Consider the following 22,667-nt stretch of genomic DNA (forward strand, 5'->3'; position numbering starts at 1 on the left):
ACTGGACTCTGTGGAAATTTATATTTTTGGATATATGACATCCAAAGGAGTTTTATTTAGATGCAGGGCTGACAGAAAATCTCAATGTCTAATTAAGGGTCCGCTATGTCCTTTTATGTCTGTTATTACTTAGTCTTTCTGACCAGCTTAAGGAAAAACCTGATTAACACAAATTAACACATTATGTTACTTATATAACTTTAATGATTTCTACACACAGTTACTAGTTAGTAGGTATTAGGTAACTTTTACGGTTATATTTTCCAAAAAAGTGTGAGAGATTTGGAGAAGTCTCCCTAATTAATAATAAGTGTCATGCTGGAGGATTATTTTCCACAAACTGGTAAAGTTGACTCGATTTTATAAATGGTACCTTATCAAAAAGTATATTGAGGTTTCAAGACACCAAAACAGCCAAACATAACATGGTACTTTGCTTCACGACAGTGTCGCAAATGACACTGGACTCACTCAGTAGCAATTTACTCCATGGGAACGAAGTCGCGGCTGGAGTTTTGTTTACTCTCTTGGGTAAGTTCATAATCTTCATCGTTAAAGTGTTAAAGTTGTGTTTGTTTGTGTGTGTGTCCGTTTCGAGTCGGGTCGTGTGGTTTAATGGTTTCAAATACTCACCACCGGCAGAGTTACGCCTCTGTTGAAAGCTTTAACGTAGCTCTTCTGCTAACGTTAGCTTAACAGTCAGCGAACTAGCTCCAACGTGCAATCGCAGCGAAAACAAGCGGTCGTTAACGGTTAACTGAGTGTTAACGGTGTCGTCTCCGTGTTCTGTACAGTTAGTGATTACTGTGGTTTATGTCAGGGAGCCAACAGCTACGGGCAGCTGGGACAGGGACATGCGGAGGACCAGTCAGTGCCCCGGCCCGCTGACACTGCTGCTTTACAAAGCAGGGCAGTCCGGACCGTGAGCGGCGGCGGAGGTCACTCTGTGTTTGTCACCGGTAGGTTACGGTGTGTTTTCCCAAAGGTAACTTTTCATTTGAGTACACGCCTGTGTCTGCCCGGTACCTAACATATGTATAGTCACGTCAACAAAATCTGAACAAGCCTTTCAGAGGTCATGTGCTCCCTCTCCTGGACAGATGAGTTAAATGTTGATTATTTTGTCTGTGTTCAGTTAAGCAATTTACAGCGGTGCTTAAACGGGCGTACAATTAGCCCCACCTTTAATAGCCGCAACATTAAAGTGATGTACACATTATTGCATCAATAATACAATCCAACACATTATTCTGAAATGGCCCATTCTGCACAATGAGTACCTTTTATTACCGGTAATTTCAGTATATTTTGACGCTACTACTTTTGTACTTTTACTTAAGTTAAATATTGAATGCAGAACTCTTACTAGTAGCACAGTATTTCTACACTGTGATATTGGTACTTTTACTTAAGCAAAAGTAATTCTTTCCCCACTGGCTAGTTAGTTGTTTTATTTTTATTTCCGTGTAATGCAAAACATGTAGCCAATCCCTCACAGGATTATAAAACACCACTGTATGTCAAACATCAAAAATTTACAGTAAAACCCATTTACAAGTTTAGGGAAAAACATCATAATGTTATATACATGTACTCATAATTTTAAATAAGACGTTTTATACCAGATTCCAAATAATATTGTCTGTACTATTTTTTTTATCCTGACAAAGAGTGTTTTTTCCTCAGTTTAGGAGGAGTGTAATTTTATGCACATGAAATGTAGGGGCAAGACTACAGGAAAACAAGAACAATTCAGTATGTTCTTTGGTTGAATACATGTATAGTTTGGAGTCAGTTTGCAGGGAGAACCCTTTTAAAGAGTTTTTTTTCCTCATCTTCCAGCCTTCTCTAAGTAACTTCCAATCTTAAATGTTTCATATGTGAATAGCCAACTTAGTTTTCGTACATTGTCTATGTTTAAAATCTATCTATCTCTGTGTTTATCTTATTAAACATAAATTGCATGGTTTTCAAGTGTTTGTGGGGAATTTTTTTTTGACAGAAAATGGAGAGGTGTTTGTGTGTGGACAAAATAACAGAGGCCAGCTGGGACTTGGCCACAATGCAGACATGTCAACTCTTCAACTCTGCCCCAGCCTAAATCAGACGGTCATTAATGTAGCCTGTGGTTGGGACTTTACTCTTCTCCTTACTGGTGAGCACCATTTCAGACCAGGAAGTGATACTCTGTTTTTCATGTACACTAGTTTGAGAAGGATATGACGTTTTCATTAGACTTCAATAAGTATTTCATTTGATGTCACAGCAGCCAATAATGTGATGTACACACAAACACAACTTACACAACTTACACAGTAGTGAGTTAGTAAGAAGTTAGTAATGGAGAGTTTGTGCAATAGAGCGTGAACACGATAAAATAGCTGTAACTGATAGATACATACCACATTACATTAGATGGCAGTAAGTGACAATAGGAACAGTCCTCACAGATCCACAGACTTATGCCACATTCATGTCATATGGAAGTTACTTTAATAAACAGTTTCTGACTTGTAAATATCATTCATGTCAAAGTCCAGTTTGTAATTACGGCCGGGGAAGCATTTTTTTTTTTGGAAGCGTCAATGTATCTGTTTCGGTAGTTTTTGAAAAAGCAAAAAAATACCTCACTGCAACCCCACCATTACAGGTAATTTACTTGAAGTGTTATGCACAGTGTTTTTAATCCTTCATCCCGCCAACTTTGCAATCATATAACTGTGCAGCTGTCTGATGACATGAATCCTTGCCTGTTATAAATACGGGACTCTTTCTCTTGTCTACTTTCCATCAAACGTAAAATAGATGCAGCATTAGACTCACATTCCAAGTGAACAGTGTTGTCTTAAAACCAGCCATAGCTGGACGGCTCTAATGCAGACTGTTTGTGCCCAATAGGCCACACCTTCTGTAAGTGTGCAATTCTTGTAGACTCTGCTTGACGAAATTACCCAGAATTCATAGCAAAGTAATGTGAGAAATGATAATGACAGGGAAAGCCTGGAACTACGTTCCACCGATACAAAATTTGAATATTTCGGTGTGTTTTATTTATAGAGATATTTCTTTTCTTTTTATGTCATACTGACAGACTGTGGTCAAGTACTGGCATGTGGCTCCAATGCATTTGGGCAACTGGGTGCTGGACCGACAGTCACACACTCTGCAGATCTGCTGTTTGTTGAGGTGAGCACCAAGCAGGGGTGTCTTTACTTACTTTAATAATACAACATAGCCACAACTTTGGAAGCCTCTCTAATGCTCTTCATACCTTTATGTAATCAGTTGTGGGTGTTCTGTTACAAAGCAACTTCACGTCACCATCAGTTTTGATCAGTTTCTTTGAAGCAGATGTCATTGTGCTGTTTGTTCTTAGTGTCTGAAGGATCCAGTGGTGAGTGTAGCAGCAGGACTTAGACACTCACTCGCTGTTACTGGTAAGCTAGCACCATAAACTGTCCTCAGTATGTTTTCATTTAGCAGTCAATTCACAAGACCTAATTTTCTGTTTGGCCTTCAGACTCAGGCTGTGTGTATCAGTGGGGAACCGGTCTTTTCAGTCACGCTAAGAGAGCACTCAGTCCACACCCTATCCCATCACACCTCTGCTCTAAGGTGCCCTGTCTGGTACCAGGTAAGTGGAATTATGCACTGAGTACAGAAAAAGTTTTTTTTTTTTTTTAAGCGTTAGGTGATTTACAGTGACACTGATGATTAATAAATGTGATCACATATTTGTGCCCATGTTGCAGGTCTGGATCAGAAAACATCACACCTGGTAGCTTCAGGCTCAGCACACTGTGTGTGCCTTACAGGTATGACACCGGTATATGACAGCTGTTATGCTGTGTTTGTGTTATATTTCGTTTATTTAGTAAAAATTTGAGCCACTGAGTTAGGTCTGCAAGGTTTTGTAGGTTCCAAATTTTCACACTAGCAAAAAAATAAAAAACTCGGTTTCATTTTGCAATGTGATTTTAGATGTTAGTATTCCAACAAGTTATTTGCAACAGCATGAAAATGCCTCCAAACTTCCCAAAATAAACAAGGCTGGAAGTTCCTTACATTAAAAAAAAATCAAAGTTTTCATTGAATCCGTAGAAGTGTATAAAGTCACTGGATTGTACACATAAAAGGGCAGATGACAAACATAGGAGATATAATTTAAAAGCATTAATGTAATGCATTTCATGTTGTTCTTCCTCTGGAAGCATGTTGTTTTCAGGTTGTACTAGTGAGTTGTTTTCCACTTCATGTTCATACATCATTATGTCAGGGCTCCCTTCTGTATTGTAATTAGTTGACCAGTGCCACTCAATTACTGCTCTGGCTTTGTGCTGCTGCCTCTGCTGGATGAAGAATAATGTTGCTCCTGTCTTATGTGCAGGAGACGGTGATTTGTTTCTGTGGGGAAGCAACAAGAATGGTCAGCTGACCACCACAGAGCCATTCCTGTCCTCTCCAACTCTTCTAAAGCGCTCACTACTGGATGGAGAGAAAGTTATAAATGTGTGGAGTGGCTGGACACACAATGTTGCTCAAACAGGTGAAACATAATGACATATACTACATATATTACGTCTATGATACTCACCAGTTTTAACAGGATTTAAAGGACAGTTGCAATATTTGAACAAGGCTGTAATTGATTTCAGAGAGTGGAAGAGTGTTCACATGGGGCAGAGGAGATTATGGACAGCTGGGCCGACAAGCATCAACCAGTCAGAGCCTAGAGCAGCAGTCAGCTGGCCCTTTAGCAGAAGGTGGAAACCGAGAAATTTGCCTCCCTGCAGAGGTTAAAATCCTCAGAGGAGCAACACAGGTAAGATGTCTCAGCGTTTGGCGCTTCTGCAGACTGAATGGCCCAGAGGACAAACATCAATAACAATGAGGTGTTTGTTAGATTTAGGGTTATTATTGATGACATACTCTATACACTCTTGTTATTAGGATTGTCAACCTTGTGTTGGGTCTGAAAATGTCTGTGTCAATGCAGCAGGGGGCAGCAGACATCCACAAATAAAACAGTTAGCAGTAGATTGTGTTGTATAGTCCACAAAGAGTTAGTTCTTAATGATTTGCTTCACAATATCTAGCCTGTAAAGCGATGACACACACACACTCACACATGCGCACACACACTGCCGTTATCTTACACTCAGGGGAGAACCACTTACATGTAGTGAAGGCAGAGGTCTCTTCTCCCGTAAGGGCAATTATGTGAGATCATCACAGGATCGCAACAGTTAACCTATAGTCTAAATGGCAGCTATATGGAAGGAGATTGTTGCCAGTAAAGTGGATGTCAGGGACAGCAAAGGGCAACTTATGCATTATTCTTCCACTGCACACAAATCATTGCAGCAGCACTGGCGTATGTCAAGCTGTAGTCACCTTGTGTGTGTAAAGCTGAAGGCAAGATGGATTACCTGAGCGGACTATGAATCTCTCAGCCCGCCCTGCCATGTTAGTCCTCCTAACACTGTAGTAAATATTTAGAGTAAATATTTAGTAAACTGTCACATTTTAATGAGGCCTATGAGCATTACTGGAGTAACAAACTATAATGTGTCAGTGGTTGAGGAATCAGTGGGTGTGTTTCTACTCATGGTTTGCCACAGCTGTATGCTTTATCAAAAACACTGCTTCATCAAAGCAGTTGAACTGTATTACCAAGGATATATATATATATACAATTCGGTGACTTTTATTGCTAGTAAGAAAGTTAAAACAATCTAAACTGGCCTCTAGAGAGCTCTGTCTCATGCTTTTGCTCCTGTTGAACTTTATAGAGTTCAGGATCTGCATTTAAATTTGTCCCCTCAATTCCTGTGGCAGTTATGAGGGGAGAAGACAAAGAAAAAAGGCCATTAAATTGTAAAATGTTTTGATCAGTGGCATTAACTCCTCTAGGCAGCCCAGCATTGGGTTTTATCTTTTATGAATGAGCTGTCATTTATATTATAGTTGTCTTCTCTTTTTTCTTTTGATGAGAGTGATTTTATATTGGAGCGTCGAATGTATTTACAGGCAAAATCACCCCTAATTTTATCTGTGTTGCGTCCACTCATTTTGTATGCAGTTTTGAATAAAAGCTGGATGACTTCATCTCGACACATGTAATTTTATTTTATTTTTTGAGCAAAATTGGTTACAAAGTCTCTCATGTTGGCATAACGATGCTTGAACATTAAAGTCTTAAAATTGTCCATCTGCTTTCAACATGCCTTTTGAACATATTCAGCTCTTTTTCTCTACAGATTGCATGTGGATCTGAACATAACCTTGCCATTGTAGGTAAGTGTATTCTCCAAAAAAAATGTCCTTCCATTTTCTTTGCTTTTCTTCTCATTTAGCTTATATAGTGCTTCTCTTCTGCTTTTCTTTTTGTATGTTAATGTCAAAAACTGCCATATCTGCCGATATGTCTGCCGATAAAATACTGTATATTGCAGGAAAATGTATAAGCATTAACATCTGACAACATAATACACAACTTCACTGGAGGTACATCAAGGAAGAGCGGTTTCTGAGAAATCAGCCAAAATAGTTGTTTCAGTAAGTGCAAACGGCTGAAACAAGAGACATCATTTCTGATCTGAAATGAATCTGGCTCTGACCACATAAAGGAATAGGGAATACACATAGGTGAGGCTAAAATATTTCAAGTCATCCTCCTCTGTGAACCAAAGAATTAGTAAGGGAACTGTCTAATTCATTACATCTAAACGTCAGTGTGAAATATTAATCCCTCTGGTAGTGCTGCAGAGGATTTCTGAGGTCAGCTCATTGCTCTATAGCCTTTGCATCAGGAAGTAATTACAGCATGGATACATGGCTATCATTGACAGAAGCAATTACCTGAACAGGCCTGTAAAGGAGCTGAATTAACCACACACACATTTACAGGCATGTTTTTCCAGTCATGTGTTTGGAGAACAATCTCCCTTTATCCACATAAGAAAAGAACACAGACACTGCAGTCACATACATCCCTCAAAGAATACTAGACAAACAGTCCTAGTGTTTGTGATTCCTCATCAGACTTACAGAGAGAATAAATGTGCTTTTATTCTCTCAAGGTTTGCTAAAAGTCTCCTGCTTTCCCATAGTCACCAACTAGCACTATAAAACTATTTGGGAGTAAAATCTTTTGCATTAAATTTTGAACACTGACCCAGTTTTTTACATCAGCATGAATATAAATACCGCAGATGAACACTGGAACACAAGCACAGGGTTCCATTAGAGAGGAAACACCAAACATCAGTGCTATTTCTACAAGCAAATAGCCATCCGCTTTTAATGTTCAGACCAATTTAACCAGTTAACTGGATGCACCATTATAATTAGGAAATTGTTAATGCATCGTCCATCCATCATAATGACAGTTTTCACAAAGCGCCGCTCTGTGTTTTCAGAAGTTCAGTTATGCGATGAGAAAGCAGGACCAGTAAAGGGAGGGCTCATGTGAACCTCCTGCACCACGCTCCTTTGTCATGCTCTCCCCTTTTTCTCCTGTCTTGAACGTGGTGGCAGGAGCAATGAAGTAGCAAAACAGGATTGGAAGCAGAGACCTGCGTGCTGCTATTTCTGGTGCTGAAGTAGGTCAGGCAGAAAGGAACGGAGAGCATTGTGTGCTGTTTATGATATCTGTTGCCTGCTCAGCCCTTGCCCATTTGCACCTGAGGAAGTGCTGCCCATGTATGAAATTCATCATCAGTGGTCAGAGGTGGGAGGCAGGCCAAAGACGCTGTGGGCACAGCTCATCCAATCTGAGGAAAGATTTTTGTTAATATGAACATTTTAAACTTCACAGGATAGTAGAACGACAAACACTTTAGATCAGATCTCGTTTTAACTTGTACCCAAAGTATAATGTAAGTCACATTAAAAAAAAAAGGCACCTCCTGCAGGTTGTGTCACTGCAGTGTTGGCAGTTAGGTCTGAAAATTTAAACTGTCAAATATAAACCCGAATGACAGGATTTGTTCATAAGGAAATGGCTTTTGGTTTGAGTGACTTGATTTTATCCTTTTGTTGTGCACGATATTGTGCAGGCACTTTGTTGCCATGGAAACACTGATGTACTGTACTCCAGTCAGTGAGTCCATGAATTAGGCACAGCACCAAAATAAGGCTTTTTTTCCCCAATGACCAGTTCACTAATAAAGGAGAACCACAATGTTTACAGAATAACCTTATAAAGATGTAGACAGATGCAGTCCAGTTATAAATACATGCAGTATCTTAAAGATCGGGATACGTGTGTGTTTCTAATGCATAAGCCATATCTGGCAGACTGTCACACTGACATAAGCTGCTGGCATGATATCTTGGTCTTTTAACTGCCGTTAGCATAAGTGTCTGTTTGCAAATCCAAATCTTTGATGTTCCTGATTTTCAGAGACGAGCTAAAAACGCAGAAAGACACAGAAACCTCTCGATGAAATAAATGAAAAAATGGCATGAAAGACACACAACTGCAGGATGGGGAAAGCTTGAAGATGTGTTACCCTTGAGAAAGCAAGCTCACTTCTGTTGCCATGGCAATGGAGCCTATTAGGTAACTATGTTGCCATGGCACGTGTCTCTTCGATGATGCAGACCTGACCACACCCACCAACAAGCTAACCAGCTGTGAAGAGCAGGGAGGCTTTATTACTGGCTGAGCGTCAACTTTGGGAAAAGAGATGGTGTGTGTGTGTGTGTGTGTGTGTGTGTGTGTGTGTGTGTGTGTGTGTGTGTGTGTGTGTGTGTGTGTGTGTGTGTGTGTGTGTGTGTGTGTGTGTGTGTGTGTGTGTGTGTGAGAGAGAGAGAGAGTGAGAGAGATCATATGTTTTTTGTTCTTTGCACACAGCCTTTTTTTTTTTTTTTTTCTTCACGCTGCTAATTTTAGCCTACATGGTAAAGTGCTGCAGCCCCATCTCTCCCCTGTCAGCTCCACTGACCCATGACCCTTCTCCATTTCAGGGGGGTGTCTCCTTTCCTGGGGCTGGAATGAACATGGAATGTGTGGAGACGGTTCACAAACCGACGTCTTTCAGCCTCAGCTCATATCTGGTCTCAGACCTCTTCTCCTTGGTTGTGGAGCAGGACATTCTATGGCAGTGTGCGCTGCGACAACTGTTTGAGATAAAACTCTGCACGTACTTCAACAGGACAGTCATTCAGCATGTGACAATCAGAGATGAGAAAAACTGAATTTTTTTGAATTAACCAATTTCTGACTGATTTTGTGGCTTATTTGTACTTTGCAAAGCCCTCAAAGGTTATTTTAAGTGCCTTTGAATATTCACTAACTTTCACCTTCTAAAAGGCCACCTGAGCCGCTTGAACAGGTCAGACTTCAAATTGCAGTCGTCGTAAATATTGTCGTGGGGTTGGACACAGGCTGAGTTATGTTTCGTTTGGACAGAGACCATCAATTCTCTGACTAGCCCGCCAATTTGATGGACATGGTTGGAGATGCAGGACATGGCCATGCCTATGGCTCCTGGTCCACCTGCCATGGTTGTCTTCCTGAATGAAGCCGTTATGGATCGTGTGAGGGATGGGCTAGGCTGGGGCTATAGCTCCATCTTCCCATGTCAGCGGTTTTATGGCTGTGATCTTGAGTGTCGGGAAGCAGTTTATCTCTGCACTTCATAGTGAAAATCTCATGATTTACGGCTTACACATACAGGACAGTATTTTATGCTTTTCTAACTGTCCATCACTTATTTATATTGTTGTCAGTCTGTGTGATATTCTTTGATATTATGTTTGTCTTAATTGCACCACTTTCATCCTGTATATCTCAATAATCCCTCTTGGGAGAAACTCGTCCACTGCATTCGACCCAACCTACATATTTATAAGCGGTGGGCGTCAGCAGTGCTGCACCCAGGGACTATCTGCAGCTCTTAAGCCAGTACCTTGGTCAAGGGCAGTGGCAGGACTCAGAATGGCTCAGAGATGATATGGTTGCATTATATTTTCCATTTTATTTTAAAAGTTTTTATTTTACGACTATAATTTATGCAAATTAAACATAGAAACTACCTTTGTCACTGAAATTATGCATTAATAAAAATTAGATTAATGTGATTTTACCTGGATTAATTTGAAAAAATAAATCAACACTCGTTGAAAAATTATTTCATTTCTGTGTTTTTTTTATTTATCACTATTTATTGTACAAGCCTGAACTGTATTTGTCAAAAAAGACACAAAAAATCCCTAAACAACAAACCAATCAAAACGATCACTGAACACCTCACTGAGATAACTAACCACAAAATGCACGGTGTTCAAAACACACATTCTGAAGTCTCACTAAACGGCACACACAAGTTGCCTCTTAGTTGTGTTACTGATTCCATTAATGATAACAGCTGCTTTTTCTGTTTTGTTTTTGTTTTTTTTTAATTCCGTCGGATAGTGATCAGCACACTTTCCCCCCCCATTTGTGCTCAGCTCTGTTGGCAGATCAAGATCTGTTGTACCTGACTGCACACAGATCTCAGCAAGTTGTTGGCAGTGTGTTGGCAGTTGTTTGGTAAAAAGTTGGTCCCTTTTCACTTTCCACACAAACAATGAATCTATACTGTGTACCCATTGGCTGTTTCTTATTTAGGTATGCTCACTGCTTGCCTTTAGAAGCTGATCGGTAAGGGGGTCCTTATTGTATCTTTGTGCTTTTTGAGTACTGAACTGATGCTTGTTTTCATGACTGGTGACTGGTGGTTAATTTAAAATAAAATGTACTTTAGTTCATCATGTTGGTTAATCTATACTCCTGAATGGTGAGAAAAATTTGCATAACAGAGGCACTTGTCCAGTATGAGGCATATGATGTGTTGGCATTAGCATTACATACTAATATACCAATTTGCATGTGTGCAGAAAAAGAATAATAATCCAATTCTACATGATTGTCAATTAAAATACCACAGAATAATTATCGTCTGAGCTGTGACATGAGTTCATGTATTTTGTATATAAGCTTTCTTTGTTAATCAAGGTACAGCTACATATGAAGATATATCAACATTCAATTAATGTTGAATGTTTATTATTCATTTCTGAATAAACCTAAATAGGATTTGCTTAGCCGGCTAAATAATTTACCAATTCCTAATGGCACACTGTGCAATTTTAATGCCTCATTAATACAAGGTAGGGTGGTGATTTTTTTTTTTTTTTTGTATTTTTTTTTTGTTTGTTTGTTTGTTTTTTTGAAAGTATGACCTTTTTTTTCATTTTTTGTAGATGTTATCTCTTTGATGCCTGAAAACATCAAAGGAATGTTAAAACTTTAGTGGTGCAAAACAGTGCAAAAAGTCTAGAAAGATGTGACCATGACAGTGCAAAGTTAACGATTTGTTTTCAGCTGTTTAGTGTGGCTAACATGACAAGTGATGGGGTTTTTTTCGGGGGGGGGGGTTAATCGGAGCAACATTTTTTTTTTTTTTTTTTTCTAACAACAGAAGAAGCACACAAATATTTGATGATCACTCAAAAACATTGGTACACACAACTTCAGCAGACAAAAAAGCGTATTTACAGCACTGGCACACACCAAAAATAGGCACACAAATTACAACACAGTAACCAGTCACAGATACTGAGCTACATAAGGCTTGACAACAAAACTTCCTCAGTGCTACATCTATGCTGAGTTTGTGATGTACAGGTTGTCACTGTCACACCCATTTAAAAATACTAAGTAATACACACAACAATGCTACAGCACTATCAGGTGGGTGATGGGCCATTATGGGTCATACACATAGTGGTTGGTACACCATGGTTCATAACACAAACTGACTCTGTTGGTTGTCTGCTCCGGTGCTGTCGCTGGGTCTCTATAAACATATAAAAAAACAATAACAAAAATAAATTATTACACAAAATAAGTGTAACGGTGGAAATGATGGCGATGATGGATACCTCTGAGGTGCGGGGAGAGGTGAGAAATGACACTAGCTTGGAGGGTAAAGAAAATGTGCTCCGTTAGTTCCTCATGGTAAACGACAGGTTTACCATGTATCTCCCATGCTTAGCCAAGGCATCAGACAACGATGTACTGTCTGTGTGCAGAGGTTGGACTCGGTTAAGTCGGTTAATAAACATGCCCAATCATGCTGCGTTTTACAGGTTGATGTACAGTAGTTCAGTCACTGTCATGCGTTTGTATACTTTGCGTCATGCTCTCACAGTCACCTCGTTTTTTTATGCTCTCTTTGACCCGAACACAGGTAGACAGAGGGTCAAACAGCAGTTGAAAGGACTAGCCATAGGCTAGTGGGAAAGCAAAGTTGTATGTATGCATAGTGCTGTTGAATAAAAGAGTCTAAACGCTCGTTGTGTATAAAATTTATTTCATGCAAGGACTTATATTTACATATTTTATTGAATACTTTTCTGTTGCATAAATGTAAAATACATGCATTTACCTTTCCCCAAGTAGACCCACATCCCATTCTGTGCTGTATTGTACTTCTCTTTTTTTTTTTTTCACTTGATTTGCATGACCATACAATTCACCTGCATCTCTTCACATCAAATCTTCACAAGGTTTTGTTTTTTTAAAATATATAACGTCCATTAATTACCACAAGAGACATGACTCGAAATGTAAAACTCTGCTCATTCAGAATAAAAACAAAACTTCGATGAGTTGCTATACTTGTATCTTCTTCTAGGAGTTAACATTTCTGATTGGTCAACATAAAATTTGTTAAAGTGCCCTGAAAAAATTGTGCATAATTATCGGGACAGTATCAATACATGTAACAGTAACAGTATTGATGTTTTAAATCAATAGACATACATACAGCAGGAGTCATCATGACATCTCTGGCTGATCATAATTTGATATATTTTGGCTCTGTAGAGTTGCCTGGTCCCCTTTAATAATATTTTGTGCTTTAACGTACAACATTTTCTTGAATGTGGGACTATTAAATCAGTATTTTCAGGTATTTTTTGCTTGGTGTTATGTATCCCACTAAAGGTCACATCCTAGTATGCATTGTATGGTGTAACAATAATAACCAAGAGGGCATTTTTACTCTGATTAAGGGTACGAGGATGGTGCAAAAGGTACAAGGTGCACCTTGTAAAATAAGCTTTCATTACACTGTTATGAGCATGGTATAAAGTGTATTGATGCTACACAGGGAGCACTTGTGTAATATCATGTCAATTTATTACTCACTTTTGCTTTGCCTCACCAGGTATGAAGGCACCATTGTTTAATAATTCATGAGTCTTGCCTTAATTTAGGCATCACAGCAGTCACTGAAATTGCTGCAGACTACCGACACTGTTTAAAAACTCATAACTATCAGTAAATATATTTGTATAAAAACTATTTATGCTCATAACAGCATTAGTTGGCTTTATGACAGATTGTTCAAGTTAAATCACACTGTTTTAGTTGGAGGCCCCAGTCAAATAAATACAAGAAAATAAATATATGAATTTGGGGAAAGGCAAAGAATGGCAGCTACATAAAAATCTCTGCTATGACTGAGTCTCTTGTAAAGCTGTCTCAAAATGCATAAAAATGACAAAGCTTTAGAGGCTTTTGAAAGAAGAAAGTTTTTTTCTTACAGGTACTGCGATACAGTTAGCTTCTTGTTGAACATAATTTCTCATGCAGGTCATGCAAATGAACAAACAGTTTTAGTTCTTTTGACATTAGATGTGTTCATCACTAGTATCATAGGAATTTTCTTCATCTCCATATTGCATTGGACATCATGAACATCAAGTTAAACTTTTTTTTTTTTAATGGCCACTCAGATAACATTAAGCCTTGTCTCGACTGCACTTTCAGAATGATAACGTCTCTACTTTGCAACGTACAAAGCACTTAAGAGGAGCTTCCTTAACAGCTGGCAATGGTACCTTCTGGATATGTTTAAAAGCCATGTATTGTTAATGTCCAGCATATTATTGGCAGGGGTTACATCTTATGAAAATTTCTTTCACAAAATTGTAAAAAGCAGATGAGAGAAAAGTTATTGGCAGAAGAATATGCGAGATCAAAAGCAACAGAGCAACAGGCAATAATGTAAACACAGGGAGAGAGTGGGGTTAGCCTGTGGTAGAAGTAGAACAGTGCTTTGTCTGCAACTGAGGTGACCCATGCAGAGTGGCATGTGCCAATGTTTTCTAGTCTAGAATATGATGACACACCCAAGGAGAACACTTGGGAAGCTTGAGTATTAGCACAGTTAAGATACAGTTTTCCAGAAAAATAAAGAAATAAAAATGGAAAGAAAGCAGGAGCGAAGGCAAGTGTAAAAGCAAAATCTGACAGGAAAGATAAGGAGGAGTGTGGACTGGCCTTCCAGTGGCATTGTATCTGCTACTCAACCATGCTACATAATGGATGGGATGGGAGAATGTGAGTGCTGCATTAGACAGGGTGGGCTGCAGGGCAGGGCGGACACTGAGGACACTCCAGAGGCATCCCCGCTCATGCCAGACATGCTGTTAAGGCTCCAAGGCTTTTCATAACCTTCAGTTGAAAAACAGAGAACGTTCTGAGTACACTGCAGCACTGAATCCATGACAATGTTTTCGTGCTCCTCACTGGTAATACTACACCTGTTGCTTTCTTGTTTTTGTCTCCAAAGAAAAAGGTCATCACAGACTTGAGACAGATTATTATTCTCCATGCACTGAGAGAATCAGGAGTACAACAGCATGCACCGGGTGGTACTGGAATGGTTTGGAGTATAACACTATAAAAGACTCGAAAAGGTAGGCACCTTAGGCAGGCAACGTATTCTCAGCTACAGGTAGAATTTCATACTGTACGCCATTTACTGTTGATGTGCCGGCTGCACACACAGCTGGAGACTAACGTTACTTTCTTAGGAATGTTTTGAACATTAATTATTAAATAAATAAAAATAAAAAAGAAGGGCTAAACCCTGCTGTTAAAGTGTTGGTAATAATATTTGACGTTAGTCTTCCTCCATTTGTGTTGTGCTCCTTCACCATACTGATAGCACCCATCAGCAAGACACTTCATGCACCGTTATGGTCAAGAGCAGTGTACTCATAAGTCAGGATCCCGCATGGTATTTATCATTAAAACACATATACATACATGGTACACGCATAGCACATTAGGCATGTAAGACAACACATTCTAGATCATATAAATCTCAAAAATAGTTTTCTTACTGGTAAATAAATAGGGGCATTACATTATGCATGGTATCAAAAAATATATCATGTAGATGTGGACAATTATTATTGACGTGGTGATTGTGCTTGGCCTTAACAGATGTTATGTTACTTGGAATATATACAATTCCCAACGTGATGATTGAGGAGAAGCAGCTGCTGTGAAAGTGTGTGAAGGTTGTAATAAGAGGTTTGTAGTTGTGTGTGTTTGTGTATGTGTCTGTGTGAGTGTGCCTTTGTAACACTGAGGTGTAACACTCAGTAAAGAAGGAAAAAGGAGCATGTCCTGTCTAGGGTCTACAGGGTGTCAGTGTCTTACGGTGGCCTGTGATTGGCTGTTACTGTACGTACCCCTCCTCACTCTGCCCCCAGTGTGGTTGGGGCGTTCAGCAGTGGTGACCAGGAAGCAGGGTCGCTCTCTCTCACTAGGGCTGAAGATTTCCTCTGGAGATATGGCCTGGTCTATATGAGGACAATCTTCGTTTGCCAGAGCTGCGTTAGCTGCCTCGCCGTTCAGCTTGGAATCTTATGAGAAAACAATCAAGAAAAGGAAAGAAAAACACACGAAAAAATCTGGTTTCATATGCCAGCTTAGTACTATGTTTTTTAATATATCTGCCATTTTCACGCTCTACAACCGGAATGCACATTGGGAATAACTCGTAAAACAACATTGTGTGTATAGCTGCTGTCTAAGGTTTGCCTCACACCGTCCCTTGTTCTATGTTGTTGAGCACAAACTGTATCAAAAGGTAATATGTCTTCGCACTAATGCCACCAAAGGAATTCAAGAGGAATCAAGTGGCTAAAGCGTCTGATTACATGATCTTATATTTACAAATACATGGTGGAAACAAACTCTCAGTTAGTCTTAAGAGAGAGGAGGAGTGAATTGCTGCATTAAGTAGTGCAAAATCAATAGCAAGATTACTCACGGTCTGCCTCAGTCTCTCTATTCCTCTATCCAGAATCAAATATGCTTTTCATCACATATTTCATTGATTATTTTCTGCGGGAAATCATCAGCTTATTGAAGTGCGGGAATAGAAACAGTGAAACACCTGAGTAGTGATGTGGCTGTTTCAGGAGGACAGAGAAATGGTGAGACAACAATGTGTCAGAATATATGTAATCTTTGTTTCTTACCTTGAAACTTTATCTCGAAAACGTCGTCATGGGCAATGGGGCTCTGGTGTTGGGAGCTGATGCTTGACTTACAGAAGTTAGGAGAACCTGGTTGGGGAGCTCGAGGGATATGCCTATTTTTTTTCTTTGGTAGTTTCTGTTTTGCCATTGCCAGTGAGTAATACATTCCAAAGTTGTTGACAATCACGGGGACGGGCATGGCGATGGTCAGCACTCCTGCCAGGGCGCACAGGGCTCCGACCAGCATACCGGACGTCGTCTGAGGGTACATGTCTCCGTAGCCGAGGGTCGTCATGGTCACCACAGCCCACCAGAATCCGATCGGGATGTTCTTGAAGTGTGTGTGCTCACTGGCTCGAGGGTCGTTGGGGTTAGCTCCAATTCGTTCAGCGTAGTAGATCATGGTAGCAAAGATGAGGACACCGAGAGCGAGGAAGATGATGAGGAGCAGGAACTCATTGGTGCTGGCCCTCAATGTGTGGCCCAGCACCCTCAGCCCCACAAAGTGACGTGTCAGCTTGAAGATACGCAGGATCCGCACAAAGCGGACCACCCTCAGGAAACCCAGCACATCCTTGGCTGCCTTGGAGGAGAGCCCGCTGAGACCCACCTCCAGGTAGAAGGGCAGGATGGCCACAAAGTCGATGATGTTCAGGGCGTTCCGAATGAAGTCAAATTTGTTCGGGCAGAAAGTTATTCGCATAAGAAATTCAAAAGTGAACCACACCACACAAACGCCCTCAATGTAGGTGAGGTAGGCCGCAGTCTCAGTCTCCTGGTAGGTGTGCTCCACTGTGATGTTGTCCACCAGCTCCAGCTCAGTACGGTTGATGATGGGGTTGAAGGCCTCGTGGGTCTCCAGACAGAAGGTGGTGATGGACACCAGAATAAAGAACAGCGAGGCCAGAGCCACCCACTGAGCAGGACACACACACACACACACATATATATATATATAGGGTGCAGGAAAGGAAACAGAGGGGAGAGAGGAGGGGGACAAGGACAGAGAGGAGAATGAGCACAGTAATACATGCAATGTAATCAAGCTCTATGGACCAGCCACCATTCTTAGCACACGACACAATGCAATTCAATCTGAAACAATGGCAACTGGTCTGACAGTGACACACTCTCACTATCCCCCATCCGATCACCCCCCCCCACCCCTCTCTCTGTGTCTTGATTCACAAGTGTCATTTTAAAAGGGGCAATCAATGCGCTTGCCGTTCTTCCTTCCCTTGCCTCTGCTGTTTCTCAAGGTCATGGTATTTTCAAGGGTATGCTACATGCAGAATTACAAAGATCCAGCAGCAGCAGCAGTAGCAGCATGTAGTTAGTGTCAACCCCCTTGACTAAATTTAGCTGGGGCTCTTCCCTTCAGCAGCATCGGTACAGTAGGTTTTCCCTACACAAGGTCATATTGTCCAGATGATCAACTCTTGGGAATCATAGTGAGCTGAAGCTGAGGCCCGCTCAGCTGAGAAGAGACTTTTATGAGGAAACTATATTTCCCTCAATGGCAAAAGAGTACTGGTTTCATCACGTTTAGGTTCTGATATTTCTGATCCATACTACATGGGTGTAATAGATACAGTATTCTCTCCTAGGTATTGATTGAAGCCCTGTCCTCATGTTATCCTCCTCTGATCATACTGTGCTGGTTTACAGTATGTGTTACTGCTCATGTACTGTGCTGTAGTTTGAATGGATTTTTAAAAAAAAGCTATATCTTCAGGGGATCAGAAGCAGACGAGAAGAGCAGATATCTACTTAATCATCCAATGACTCACAAAAGCTGGATCAATAGAAGTTTGTTCATGCACGAAGGATGTCTTAATTAGCGTAAGTGAGGCTCTGTAGTGCCTCAGACTAATGCATACCACTCTTAAGCAGCTGGGAGGAGTAATGAATGGCATCAGGGAGGAGGTAAGTTGGAGAAGGGCACGTCTGGGCACAAGGAACTCATATACATTCCACTGAGCAAAGGAAACTCAGCATCTTAGTCAGTCATGTCCATTCACCGTGCGTCAGGAAGGCAGGCATGCAGCACGAGATGGAAACCAGACTCTCAGCGTAACATCTCATCACTGGCAATTCATTGTGCTGAGGAAATCGCTGCAGCTTATGAAAGTCTGCTTCCCTTCCCTGTTAGCCTGTAGGTCCAGAGGGGAGCAGCGTGTTAGCGGTGCCTACAGCACACTGCCATCCTCCTCTCTGCTCAGAGAGACAACATCACTGTTCACTATCTGAATCTTAGAACTCAATCATCAGTTTATTAAAGTTACTGCAGTGTACAGCCTGTAATATAGCATGTGAATGGTTTTGTGGGTTTTTGAATTCGCTTCAAATTCAGTACTAAATGTTCATCTTTTAATCATACAAATAGAGCGTGGACCAAAGGGAAACTTGACATTGTAATCCAATAAAATGCAAACTTACTTTAAAAATGTAGCTTTGTCAAGTTAACTGTTCATCTTGTGTTGATACGGTGTAAGAGAGATTTTGTGTCAACATTTGAAGTATTAGTATGTGCTGGTGTTTGATCAGATTGCGTAATGTTGTTTTGTCCACCCCCGCTACAGTATGTACTGTGCAAAATAAAAAGTACACCCTAGACTGTAATACAATCCAATACAACCGCACTGCAAACTATGACCTCAATAAATAACACTGAGTGGAATCACCACCACAGGCTGGATTACCAAATGGGAAGAGTGGGCAACTTCCTTGGGGGCCCCAGACCTTCAGGGACCCAAAAAGCCACAGAAACCTGGTCAGTTGGTTTGTGCTAATTAGATTAATTGCAAGCTTGTCGGGGAATGTCTTAGACCTGTGTCTAACAAGAAGGTCCACATCTCACTTTTTGCCTTGTGGCACCCTAGTAGATCTGGTCCTGTCTGTACCTTACAGATGCAGTCTGAACAGAAATGTTTATATTTTAAGCTCTACTGACAAGTAGATCAACAGAAAATTAATTGTCAGCAATTTTGATAATTGAATTGAATAATGAATTAATAACAAATGAATAATTGAATAATTGTTTGATGCAGAAATACCCCCCAACATTGGATTTCTCTTGCTTCTAAAATGAGAATGATTGCTGTTTTATTTGTCCTCTGTGACTGTAAACTGAATCCCTTTGTGTTTTGGACTGTTGGTTGGACAAAAAAAGCTCTTTGAATGTGTCAACTTCAGGACTACAGGAAATCGTGGTGGGTCCAAATTATTGTTCGATTAATCCAGAAAATAACCACATGATGAAAATGATCATTTGTTGCATCTCTAACTGGCAGGTTCTCTTGTGACTTTTTCCTGGCCTGTACATCAATTAGCAAGAGAGATGAAAAATCTCCATCACCCCCACTGTCAGCACCCTGCGACCTCATAATCCCTCATTCTTGTATAATACTTTCACGTCCACCGCTGATGCCCCCTGACACACTGGCTCGCTTCAGCCCTCTGAACAATCCCACCCTTAAACAAACGCTGCATCTTATCAGACTGGCCTCTGAAATGATGTGTCTTTGTTACAGTTGGAAACGTTGTGGCCTGGAGGGAGGGTGACATGTGAAGACTGTTTGCTCCTTATTGGCTATTTCTCACTGTTGCTGGCAAACCACAGGCCTACAGTGACATGCAGTGCACAAGAGTATCCACTGATGTATCCACTGTGAATAGAGTCTGTTATTAACTCTGAGGCTCAGTTCTAATTAATCTTTTTGCCACACTTGGTGGAGCTGTGTCAATCCTCTCTCCAATTTTGCCTTGCTCACTGTTCAATGTAGGACATATCCTAGGAGTTTCCTGCTTTGGGAAATTCCCCTGCACGCCGAGGGGTGGAATTTGAAATGAGTGTGAGCATGTTGGTCAAACCGCTTCCCCTAATGCTCGCTGTAAAAGTGAGGACATTTCAATACAGTTTACACTTGCTGGATGGGGCCCTGATAACTATTTACGCCAACCAGGCTGCTACAGCTGTTAAAGCAGCGTGCAGCACAGCGGTCTTTGTAGTGGGCAGTGGTCAAAAAACAAACAAACATAAAAAAAGAAAAGAAAAATAAACACGAGGTGTAAAGTCCTTTCATTGTCACCAATGAGAGGCATTGCGCCCAGATGGAAAAATGCCCGTGACAAAGACCAAAAATATCACCTCCAACAATAACACATTTTTCTGTCTGGAGGTGTGCCACCAAAATTCTGGTGGTGCCAAAGATCTGGTTTCCTAATGTGTAGCTGACCTATTTAACCAAAGAGCCAGCCTGCCCAGGGATCCTCGTGTCCTGGAAATATCAATCCAAAGACCTGTAAGAGTGAGAATGAGTTTCTTTATCTTCTTCTGTGACACGGCGGCGACCGGGAGTAATGATTTGCGTCTAAATGATTTTGACAGATGAGGTCTAGGGTTGATTTTTTTTTTCTCTCTCTCTCTCCCTCTATGTACAGTCACATCCCTGCGGTTGAAACCACTGTGGGAAAAATGTCAAGGTCATCAAAAGCCTCGCTAAAGCCTCCCAGATCCATCAGTCTTTGCTTCGCCATCGAGGGACAGAGGCAGACAAATTCACAGCTGCATTCCTTTCCATGCAGCTTGGACAGTTTCAAACAAATGAAACAATTTAGAGTATTATTTTAGCTCAGAATGCGCCTATGATAAGATCCCCAAATCTTAAGTGAAATAAGCACAAGCAAATATGTTATAAAGCAACTCACCCTTGCATATTTAGAGGAGTAAGGGTCCTCAAACAGGGCCCAAACATGTTTCTGCCACCGGCTCCACAGGCTCCCACTCCTGGCATCAGGAGAGTCTCCCTGCGCCAGCCTCCTCGTCATTTCATCCACATCGTCCTCGGCATGCTCCGGCTCTGGCTCGGGATCATCGCTCCCCAGGTCTAACAGCCCCCCCCCGCCGAAACTATCAAGGGCCTCCTCTGCTTCCCGGTGCTGGCGGTAGGTCATCCAGCAGCATGGCTCCACGTCTGTCTCATCAATGCCCCAGAAGGCCAGTTCTTCCTCATAGAGAGGCCCGCAGACGTCAGCCGGGCAGTGCAGTTTACCTGTCCTGTAATAATTGAGGATATGTGCAAACACGCCAGGGTGGCGGTCGAAGAAAAACTCCTCGATCTTGGCATCATAGTCAAAGTGGTTGGGTGCATCGGGCTCGGCCAGCCAGGACAGGCGAGTGCCAGGTAGGGTGCGCAGGGTGCTGCGGTATGTCTGATGTCTGATCCCTCCCACGTTTATCACAATGCGATCCCTGTCGTCGCTCAGGCCCATTGCGTCCCTTAGGCATTTCTCCAATAAGTTCCCTTCATCGCAAAGGTGAGTCGAGGCGCACCGCGCAACCAGGCACAGCAGCGATTAGACCGGAGGAACCAATTACATAAGGAAAGCGGCGCGCAAAGCGACCCGTCGTTTCTCGCCAGCTATGAAAGAAATCGCGGCTGCTTGACACGCACCAGCCTGCTCTCCCTCTAAACCGCGTATTTTCCACACGCACCTGCCATGCGACTGGAGGGTCATAAACGCGCAGAGCTGCCGGACTCACTGGAGGGTATCGAATCGAAATCCGAAATGATCGCAGCCAATGGCATCACGTTCGGAATGGACGTCACATCGTCAGTAAATCCAAGATGTCGAGATAAAAAAGGACAAACTCCCGCAAAATTTCCCGGCTCCTCGGCCTCCCCGGGTGCGAGGGACTGATCAGATCAGTCCCGGGCAGGTTTGTGACTTTCAGGGCAAGGTGACTGCGGTGGTGCTGAGCGGACAGCGCCTGTCCGGACGGCGCCTGTTGGAGACTCGGCGGTCGCTTCAGTCCCTCCTCTGTTGCTGCCCACAGACTCACCTCCTTCGCGCCGACGCTCGGCCTCGCCGCCTCTCTGCGGTTAACGACACTCCGCAGCAGGTCTTTGTCTCAGCGCCGTGGTGCTCTCCTGCTCAGAGACGTCCCCTTTCATTCACGCATAGTGGAGAACAAAACAGCCGCGGTCTGTGGGGGCGGGAGGGAAAAAAAAAAAATGTTGTTCTCTGCGCTGCCTGGTTAAATAAAGAAAATCGGAGATGAGTGGGCGACGAACCTCCTCAAAAACGCCCAAACTGCCCCGTTCTTCACACAGCGTGCCCAGCTCAGCTCTTCTCTCCAACCACGGAGATGGAGCATGCCCAGTGGAGGAGCCCGAATTGGTTAAAACGCGCTGCCAAGTTCCCCAGTTAGGGCTGATGAAATTCTCACCGCTGCCCAATTTGTCCGGGGTTACGCTCGGTCAACAGTCAGAGGGGACTCGTCCTCTTCACGCACGGCTGGCTGGAGAAGGTGTGACCCTGGATCC

General features: G+C 41.9%; 2 protein-coding genes across 6 annotated transcripts; one reads left to right on the plus strand and one right to left on the minus strand.

Annotated features, from left to right (window-relative positions):
- The first annotated feature begins 434 nt into the window (after window positions 1-434).
- On the plus strand, window positions 435-11,165 carry sergef (secretion regulating guanine nucleotide exchange factor). Of its 3 annotated transcripts, none has more exons than XM_040133768.1 (11): window positions 442-531; window positions 821-959; window positions 2,003-2,155; window positions 3,092-3,186; window positions 3,377-3,437; window positions 3,521-3,634; window positions 3,753-3,815; window positions 4,388-4,546; window positions 4,656-4,822; window positions 6,261-6,297; window positions 8,974-11,163. In XM_040133768.1, exons 1-11 carry the CDS (start codon window positions 490-492, stop codon window positions 9,132-9,134), a joined length of 1,191 nt encoding a protein of 396 aa, XP_039989702.1. In that variant the 5' UTR covers window positions 442-489; the 3' UTR covers window positions 9,135-11,163. The 3 variants fall into 3 exon arrangements, with proteins under 3 accessions (XP_039989703.1, XP_039989702.1, XP_039989704.1); XM_040133770.1 differs by lacking the exon at window positions 8,974-11,163 and adding an exon at window positions 8,408-8,720; XM_040133769.1 differs by lacking the exon at window positions 821-959 and having other exon boundaries at window positions 435-531; window positions 8,974-11,165.
- A 574-nt stretch (window positions 11,166-11,739) lies between these two features.
- On the minus strand, window positions 11,740-21,612 carry kcnc1b (potassium voltage-gated channel, Shaw-related subfamily, member 1b). 3 transcript variants are annotated; one of them, XM_040133731.1, is made up of 4 exons: window positions 21,049-21,612; window positions 16,339-17,254; window positions 15,544-15,717; window positions 11,740-11,849 (listed from the first exon to the last, which is right to left on the minus strand). In XM_040133731.1, the coding sequence occupies exons 1-4, from the start codon at window positions 21,610-21,612 to the stop codon at window positions 11,740-11,742; spliced, it is 1,764 nt and encodes a 587-aa protein (XP_039989665.1). The 3 variants fall into 3 exon arrangements, with proteins under 3 accessions (XP_039989665.1, XP_039989664.1, XP_039989666.1); XM_040133730.1 differs by lacking the exon at window positions 11,740-11,849 and adding an exon at window positions 14,376-14,515; XM_040133732.1 differs by lacking the exons at window positions 11,740-11,849; window positions 15,544-15,717 and adding an exon at window positions 14,376-14,540 and having other exon boundaries at window positions 16,361-17,254.
- Window positions 21,613-22,667: the final 1,055 nt, after the last annotated feature.

Source organism: Xiphias gladius, chromosome 8 (genome assembly GCF_016859285.1).
Source record: "Xiphias gladius isolate SHS-SW01 ecotype Sanya breed wild chromosome 8, ASM1685928v1, whole genome shotgun sequence".
NCBI lineage: Eukaryota > Metazoa > Chordata > Actinopteri > Istiophoriformes > Xiphiidae > Xiphias > Xiphias gladius.

Coding starts and splice junctions, on each gene's coding strand:
- sergef (XM_040133768.1), top strand. CDS start 490: ATGGGAACGAAGTCGCGGCTGGAGTTTTGTTTACTCTCTTGG. Junction 3,187..3,376: donor CAGATCTGCTGTTTGTTGAG/GTGAGCACCAAG, acceptor GTTTGTTCTTAG/TGTCTGAAGGATCCAGTGGT. Junction 6,298..8,973: donor ACATAACCTTGCCATTGTAG/GTAAGTGTATTC, acceptor TCTCCATTTCAG/GGGGGTGTCTCCTTTCCTGG.
- kcnc1b (XM_040133730.1), bottom strand. CDS start 21,612: ATGGGCCTGAGCGACGACAGGGATCGCATTGTGATAAACGTGGGAGGG. Junction 17,255..21,048: donor ACTCCTCTAAATATGCAAGG/GTGAGTTGCTTT, acceptor TGTCCTGCTCAG/TGGGTGGCTCTGGCCTCGCT. Junction 14,516..15,543: donor TGGGGGCAGAGTGAGGAGGG/GTACGTACAGTA, acceptor TTTCAACTGAAG/GTTATGAAAAGCCTTGGAGC.